Source organism: Hordeum vulgare, chromosome 6H (genome assembly GCF_904849725.1).
Source record: "Hordeum vulgare subsp. vulgare chromosome 6H, MorexV3_pseudomolecules_assembly, whole genome shotgun sequence".
In the NCBI taxonomy this organism is placed as follows: Eukaryota; Viridiplantae; Streptophyta; class Magnoliopsida; order Poales; family Poaceae; genus Hordeum; species Hordeum vulgare.
In genome coordinates, this window is record NC_058523.1 from 292273194 (window position 1) to 292281544 (window position 8351).

The window sequence follows — 8351 nt, forward strand, 5'->3', positions numbered from 1 at the left end:
AACGGTCTTTGGATAAGCCCGGATCCAACGGAAACCCTAGCTTTGTCCTGCTGGAATTTTTCCATACACCCCCCCCCCCCAAAAGAAAAAGGTTTTCTTGTAAAAAACCTTATTTTTAATTAATTATGACCAATTTAGATGGTCATAACGTCTTTATAGTGTTTACTGCGTTCTGATTGGTCCATGTGAATGCCATGCGGATCATGCATCAACGGTCTTTGGATAAGCCCGGATCCAACGGAAACCCTAGCTTTGTCCTGCCGGAATTTTTCCATCCACACACACACACCCCTTTTCTTCCTCTATTCTCCTTCCTCCATTTCTCCCATGCTCTCCTCTCCCCCACCCCTCCCGCAACCCAACCCAACCCCTCTGTCGATCTCCTCTTCCCCACCCGTCCCGCCTCATCCGGGAGCAAGGCGCGGGCGCCGGACAAGCCGTGCTGACCGGATTTGGCCGGCATGGTGGGCTCCCAGCGCGGTCCTGTACGTGGCCAACTGCGGGCCGGTGGTGGGGCTGAGCCACGGTCGGGGCCACGCAGGTGGTGGCGCGGGGACGAGACGCCCCGACGTGCAAGCAGGGCATGTGTGGTCGGCCTGATGGCGCGGAACTCCAGGCGGCGGAGAGGACGAGGGCGCGGAGATTCCCTGGTCGACCTCCAGCTCCAGGCGAAGGCGACTGCGAGCCGGATCATCTCACCTCGCCTCGTCTTCCAGCTAAATTGCGTCCTCGTCCTTGGTCACGCACCCTCTCCTCCGCGGCTACGCCCACTGGAAGCTGGGACTGGGAGCGGAGCGCCACTAGGACCAGGCCAGCTTCAACCGCCCGCCAGGTGCTTGCGTTTATTCCGATTCGCCCCATTGCATTTGCATCCTAGTACTAGAGCACCTAGCTGGATTAATTAATTAGATAGCTAATCAGCACTGCACGAGTACTTTACCTCGATTATAGGACGGGGATCTTTTGGCTTACGGAAGGAGAAATTCTGGAGCATGCTTCTTGAATCACCAATAGAGTTGTTCGAGATTTCCAATTCTCTCACAAGCATTAGGACATCGGTGCAAGTACATTGCGTCAGTTTGGTTCGTGTCCTCGTGACATCCGACCTGGCCTGAAGCGTGCCTGCTGTTTTGAGGAACTCGTTTGGTTACTGTCCTGGAAATGCGTGAGGTTGCCTGGATGAGTAGTGATTAGCCTAAGCAGGAGACTTCAGGCGGGTGGCTTGCTTACTTGCTCGAGCAGTAAATTTAGGTTGATGTAGCGTGCGTGATTTTGGTCATTTGTTTGTTTTCGTGTGTGTGCGTTGATTTGCAATGTGCAGAAGGCTAGTAAAAAAGTGCAGATATTTCAGTCCTTTGATTGTAGCTTGCTGTTCGATGTTGCTTCACTGTCCTAGTCTCAGCTCCCAGCTAGTTTGATACTCATGTTATTAAGTCTGAACCAGTGAACATCTACAGAGGAAAATGATGCATTTAGTTTGATTTGTTGCAAGGTCACTGCTGAATCTTAATTTGTATCTAGACAGAGGCAACTCTGCAGTGTTTCTGAACCACTTTTCTGTAAAAAGAAATGAAATGCAGTAACAAATGCACAAAAAGATCAAGCAGGGTCACTGCTGTAGTGGCATAGAAATTTATACTCCATATCTAATTGTCACCTCAGGCAACAATACTGTAACATCAGACATCTGAGATGCACGAAAACCTCAAGAATGTTTTGATTTGCATACCAGCTAACAACAAAGATTACACCGAGCATGCTGTTATTATTATAGCGTCTACCTCCGACTCACGCTGGCCATAGGTGGCATGTCTGACAGACAGGCATCAGTGTTCACCGTGTTCCTTCAATTCTCTGCCTTCGCATCATACTGCTATGTGTTGCTTTGCAAATGTGCAAGCGGCAACAAAAGTGTTAATAACATGCTACTTCAATGTTGCCTCATGCCACTGAACTGTTCTAGTTCTCAGGTCTCAACTAGTTCACATATTAATGTGGATAAGCATGAACAGTTCTCAGCACTCTAGTCGCTAAGCAGGAACAACTGAGCCCCTGAGCCCCTACAGAGGCACATGATACATGTAGTTTCCTGTGTTGCAAGGTCACAGCTGAAAATTGACTTATGTATTCTATCTAAATAGCCATTTCTGAACAGATATTATCCTACCCTGGGTGCTTCCTGAATCAGAGAGTTCTGTGTTAATAGAGTTCAGTGTTAATCCTGCCTACATCAAGTGCTAGTAGGTGTTAATCCTGGAGGTAGCAAGTATTAAGGCTCAAGCGAACTGATTCTAACAACTTTAGGTTGGATTGGTATGTTTTTTTCTTTCCAGAGGGAATAATAATTGTGCATGCAGTTTTGTAGTGTTGTATAATTGATGTTCACGGATGCTTCATGCTGTTTCACATTGATCCGTGTAGATCGATGCACCCATGTTATGATTTGGTCTGTATGCCGGTAGATTTAAAAAATAATCGAGCTACCGTTGAAGTGTAGAGGATGTGTTGGTGCTCTCAGTCAATTTTATTTGTGTAGGTTTCAATTGGATGCAATTGCTGTACCGTGATGGTTCATCTGTAACTGTATACGAATGTTTTTCTTCTTGTAGCACTCGGCTACAACGTTCGTCTTGGCCCATCTCCGGCGCCCGCACCGGGATCTCCGTCGCCCATGTCGCCCGGGGATAGCCCACAGTACCCTGCTGGTAAGCGTCGCCACACACACTAGTGTAGTAGTAGAATTTCAGTTGCGGGTTCAGTTTAATGTGATCAGTTCAATTCAAATCAATGGCTTTCATAATTTGCGTACAGAAGTTGCACGAATTCAGTTTTAGTTTCTGTGAAGTTTCTTGTCCTTTATAGGTTTATTCTTATCCTGGAAACATCTTGGAAAATATGCAGAGTAGGAGAGTAGCTGTTGATATTGATCTCCAGCACATATGCAGAGTAGTTGTTGACTGAATTTTAGGAGTAAACTGACTAAAGCAGATTTTATTGTGAATGTTACTATGACAGATGGCCGTGCGGGTAAATTTGAGGGCAATTTTTCCACAAGGCGAGCTAGATTCCTGTGCATATATTTACACAGATGAGTGCTGACTTCCTATGGGAAGTTACTTTGTGTTTGTGTATATTTTGTCAATTTCTGTAATAGGATTTTGTTGTTAATTTTAGACTTTAGAAGAAAAGATTGGTGGTGTTAAAGAACATTCTGGACCAATCAATGCATTAACATTTAATCCTTAGTTATTTTAATAAGTAACAATCTCAAAATAATCTCTCAGTCCAACTACCATTTTAATAAAAAAGATCAAATGAATGAACCTAGCTAGTTGTATATACTGTTTTGTTTGTTAAACATAAACACCTCCTTCAATGTTCACTGTTGAGAATGGTGGTAGCTTAAAACTGTCAGAAATCTTTGATGTCTAGGAGGAATTCTGCTTGCCAGATGAGATTTGAGCACAATGCTCCTTAACCCGAATGGTGGTAGCTTAACAATGAACTTGATTGAATTTACCCTGTACATTCAGACTGTAGAGGAGCAGCAGCAGCATTTGTTTCTGCAGAATTTTTTCAACTACAGTTCTGTTGTATGATTGTGTTGTTGTTTGAGAACATTTTAGTCGCTTCATAAACACATACTGATTAATGTTAGTCATACTATTTATGTACATTTCATTTCCTGTCAATTATTGCATCTAAGTTATTGGATCACTCATTGACCACTGTTTCTTATTCTTATATGTTTATTCTTATTTTTTGCACAGGTGAAGTGCGAATCCAAGTCTGAAGCTGTGAAGCATATCAGAAAAGACTAGCATATTATGTGTTGTAATTGTAGGCAGTAGTAGGCTTATTTGGGCTGTAGTATAATGTAACGATTGTAATAGACTAATGTAGTGTTGTTTTGGACGAATTCTGTTTGCTCTTTGGATTGTTCAAAATAATGATTGTGTATGTGATTTGAATACCCCAGAAATGGTAACTTGGAAAAGGGGTTCAAGTTATAATGGTTGTTTGGCATATTTTGAAATTTTTCATGTGTGGGAACAATTTTGAGATCAGCATGACATGTGGGACTAGTACAAAAATAAAATGGCCAAAAAAGAAAATCAATACAAAGTAAAAGGCTGCAACCCAAAATAAAAAAGGCTAAAATGTTGGGGATTATTGGGCCAGGTCCATGCAACTAAGAAAAATAAAGAGAAAAAACATTAAATGGGTTGGATTAATGGGCTCGACTCATTTAAAACACCGAATTGGACCGGACTGATTCTATGCCACGTCATCTTGTCATGTCAGATCCGACGTGGCATGGGCTGATTGCTAGTGACCAAAATAATTTCAATGCTTTCGTTTGATCGTAAAATGCTACAACCAATCCAGCAAAAAGGTCGTTATAGTTCATTAGAGACCCTCAGCTTTTGACCTTTGTTTTTTATCGTAAAAAGGTCGCAAATGGAAATCAATGACCATTCGGTGACCAATATTGAAGGTCGTTAGTTGACATATTTCTTGTAGTGGATGTGTGGGGCCGGGCACACTAGGGCCCTCAAGTCAGATATGATAGTGCTGAGAGCATCGTGCATAAGCGCCCAGTAGGTATACGAAGGAGTTCGAAATGATTACCTCGCCAGGGCTTATAAAATGGTATTGGTGACTCCCGACAGCGAGGTGGGACTAAACATGGGCATGTACACACAGCGCACCAGGGAAGCAAAACATACTTGGGACGAAGTCCACGTAATATCTTGTTCATCCACATAGGTACTTGCGCTTTGCTGGAACAAATTAAGCAGTTCTCATAAACACATAATGCATTTTAAGAAAAAAATCACATAAGCTCTCAACCCAATTGTAATACAGTTACAATGCACAAACCTATAGAACAGAGATGAAGACAAATGGACTGCATAATGGCCCTCAAGCCATGCAGTGCTATTATTCTTGTAGAGGAAGATCCGAGCATCAACAAAATGTAGGTAGTGCATCGTATGCAGACAAAATAAAATCCATTTTCAGTATTAGAAAAAGAACTTAAAAAAAAGAAAATTAGTTCGAGCATTTGAGCAATGAAGTTAGTGTCTCCACGAAATTGTGTTTATTGGTTTGAAATATATTTCCATTGTATTGTCTGCCACCTAAAACAACATTTAATACTATGAAAACTTCCTACAAAAAGCACATCCACTCGCCCTCCGCTCCTACACGGAGCAGGAGGGAGAGTGGGAGCAATGCATGAGGAGCTTCACGGGAGTTATCAACCTACCGACGACGTGGTTTTAGTTTGATTTGGCACAAGTCGACATGTTCCCGATGGTGTGTGCGTTTGTTCTACTTGCACGAGGACGTCACGTCGCACAAGCGGGCAGGTCCCCAGTGGTGAGAACTTGTTCTATTCCTATTGCTATCAAGCTATTTTTTTATGTGTTTAGAAGTAATGAAATATCCTATTTGTTGTTTATTTATTGCCAAATAAAACCTACTATTTGATTCACACCACCTTCTTGAATCAAGTGACACCAAACGTGTTTGATTGAATGTTCACAAGAAATGGTCATGCGACAAGTGACACCCTCTATTTAAATTCTAATTTTAGATTAGAGCAACTCTTATTTTTTATTCAGACCTCTTCCCGTGAATGATTCCTGGTTGTTGATCCAGTTCTGAACTTGTTATTCAACTGCACTAGTACTGATTAATATTGATTGAAAATGACATTGACTCTATACACTTCTCCGACTATTCCTTATATAGATAGAAGTAGCACTACTTCTCCCGTGAGACGGCATGCCACATTCTATCTCTTTGTGGCTGGTTCCTAGGAGATGTACTCTATGAACTTCTCTAATGAAGCTTCATATTGTTGTAGCTCTTCTCCCATCGCTCATGTTTGTTGCTACTGCAGGGTTAGGTGAGTGAGAAAATAGATTACTCAGAGGGATTGATTGCCACTCTTCTTTCTTATATTGACAGAGTACTATCGAGTCAGAAGCCATCTGCACATTCGCATCCTGTGCACTGTCGCACATGATCTGGTGCTCCAGTAGTTCTTTAATTAGCAAACGAAAATGACAAGGTAAGTGCATCCAACAAAACAAAGGTGGCAAGCATGCCTGCTTTGGTGTGTTGATAACTGAATTGAAGCATCTTCAATATATGAACCACAAAAGAGAGGCGCATCAAGTACAAAAAAAGAAGTGCATCCATTACATCAACTCAAGATCCAATAGTTCCATTATCTTTTGGTTTGCTAAATTGCTTCTCTTGGAGGTCTTTTGTTTGTTGGAATTTTCCATTACATCAGACAATGTATCACCATTTCTGAAGCAAATGCATTTGTTTAGTTCAAAACTTGGCATGGTGGGTGTAACGTTGATAATTTGAAACTTGTTTCTCTCAACTACAGAAAACATGTAATCATTGTTGTGCTTCTCCGCAATTTCTCTAGAAAATAAGGAATTAAGTCCATTTTGAATCCATGTGTCATCTTGCTATCTTTTTTGGAATCAATAAATGGCATCAAAATTTCATCAAAGAACAAATGTCAACTAGGATGCGTGTGTATGTATCAAATATGGCAGGATTTGTTTCTCAATCGGGATTACACCAATGCAATGGTGCGAAGGCCGTATAAAGTTCTTATTTCTGTTGCTGCAAGTTCGTGTGATAAATTACTATAAGTTCACATGTTATTATCCAGTTAGTTCAAACGATCATTATTTTCTTCATTGAACAAAACAAAAATAAGTACATGCATTTATTGCAAAACTCATGAAAAACAATCAAGTTGAAAACAAAAAGAAGTACAGACCTTCATTTCAAAAAATTGTTCGAGTTAAACAGAACAAAAAAAACATCCATCAGTTCAACTAGTAAAACCATATAAATTCGGAACTCATGGTGAGTCGGTTTGGATCGCAAAAAAGGTTCAGTTTTATAAGTCCATTTCTCAACGGGGGGCTGTTCAAAACATCCGGTCATATAAGTCCATTGTTTTATTATGCAAGTTAAAAAAATGAAGTCTAGTATGTGAAAACAAGCTGAGTACAAAACTCATACACAGATCAGTTCAAGTATTTTGTTTTCGGAAGAAAAAAACAGAACGCTCAGTGCAAACACGAAACTTAACTTAGTACGAGTACTCTTTTTTCTGGACGGGAAAGAACATCATAAGTCTCATCGTATTTGAAATTACTTTTAAATAGGTGTGAATTTGAGAAAACATTCAACATGAATAAGATTCGCCGCTCTCCTTCCAATTTTGTTGATGTCCACAGATTGACAAAAAGACTATAGTGAAGAGTTCAAGTATTAGTATCATAGGAGTTGAAACAATGAAGTTTAGAAAATTTAAAACAAAGGAGGTCTCCACTTTACCGTTTGTTTTTGTTGATCTCCACATAACACAAAGTAATATATGAAAAAAAATCATATAGTAATCATATACAAGTTTAGAAAACAAAACTTAGAAGTTCAAAATAAAACGATGGGGTTATGAAAGAAACTTCATTCACACAAATGGTTGAGAAGTTAGTAAGAAAATAATACCGAAAAAACAAAGTAAGTCCAATCTATTAACATAGCTCAATACAAACAAACACATAGATCAGTACAAGTACTGTTATTTTTCTGACGGAAAAATAATACCGTGTTCAAAATTATTCTTAAATGATTGCAAATTTGGGAAAACGTTCAACATGACCAAATTTCATGTTTTTGATAGCTTTCCAATGGCATATTATCTGTCTCATTTTGATTTTTTATAAAAAAATCACATTCGAAACCAAATTTAACCGAATTTGAATTTGAATTTAAACTGTCAAGAATTATAAAAAACTTTCAATATGCAAAAGTTGAACATTTTTCATAACTTTCCAACGCTATATCATTTGTGTCAATCCGACAAACCACTTGGAAAAAAATCATGAAAATACGCTTCGCCGTGAATTTCATCGTTTTCCAAATTACTTTTAAATCATACATAATTTGGAAAAAATAATCTATATATGGAAGATGCGGATTTTCACCTGCTTTCCAACGCCAACTCATTTGCTCAATTCCATCAAACCTTTTGAAAATTAACGCCAAAATACGATTCACATTTTCGGTTCTGAAAAAACGTTTTTCACAACTTCTCTTAAACCATGATGGTTCTATGAAAACTTTCTATATGACTGTAATCTAGATGTCAAGAGCTTTCCAACATATATTACACACCCTATATGGACGAAAAAAATCCATGATTTTTTTGGAACTAAAGACGACGATCACTTCAACGAAATGACAATATGAGTACAACTACTCGAAGTCATCAGTTTGAAAATAGTAACATTATAATATTCTAT

General features: G+C 39.6%; 1 protein-coding gene across 3 annotated transcripts; it reads left to right on the forward strand.

The window, feature by feature from the left end:
* The first annotated feature begins 311 nt into the window (after window positions 1–311).
* On the forward strand, window positions 312–4036 carry LOC123402439. Of its 3 annotated transcripts, none has more exons than XM_045096363.1 (4): window positions 312–832; window positions 2610–2705; window positions 3016–3055; window positions 3771–4036. In XM_045096363.1, exons 1-4 carry the CDS (start codon window positions 584–586, stop codon window positions 3791–3793), a joined length of 408 nt encoding a protein of 135 aa, XP_044952298.1. In that variant the 5' UTR covers window positions 312–583; the 3' UTR covers window positions 3794–4036. The 3 variants fall into 3 exon arrangements, with proteins under 3 accessions (XP_044952298.1, XP_044952297.1, XP_044952299.1); XM_045096362.1 differs by having other exon boundaries at window positions 314–832; window positions 3016–3088; window positions 3769–4036; XM_045096364.1 differs by lacking the exon at window positions 3016–3055 and having other exon boundaries at window positions 316–832.
* The last annotated feature ends 4315 nt before the right edge of the window (window positions 4037–8351 follow it).

Coding starts and splice junctions, on each gene's coding strand:
- LOC123402439 (XM_045096362.1), top strand. CDS start 584: ATGTGTGGTCGGCCTGATGGCGCGGAACTCCAGGCGGCGGAGAGGACG. Junction 833..2,609: donor CAGCTTCAACCGCCCGCCAG/GTGCTTGCGTTT, acceptor TTCTTCTTGTAG/CACTCGGCTACAACGTTCGT. Junction 3,089..3,768: donor CTGTGCATATATTTACACAG/ATGAGTGCTGAC, acceptor TATTTTTTGCAC/AGGTGAAGTGCGAATCCAAG.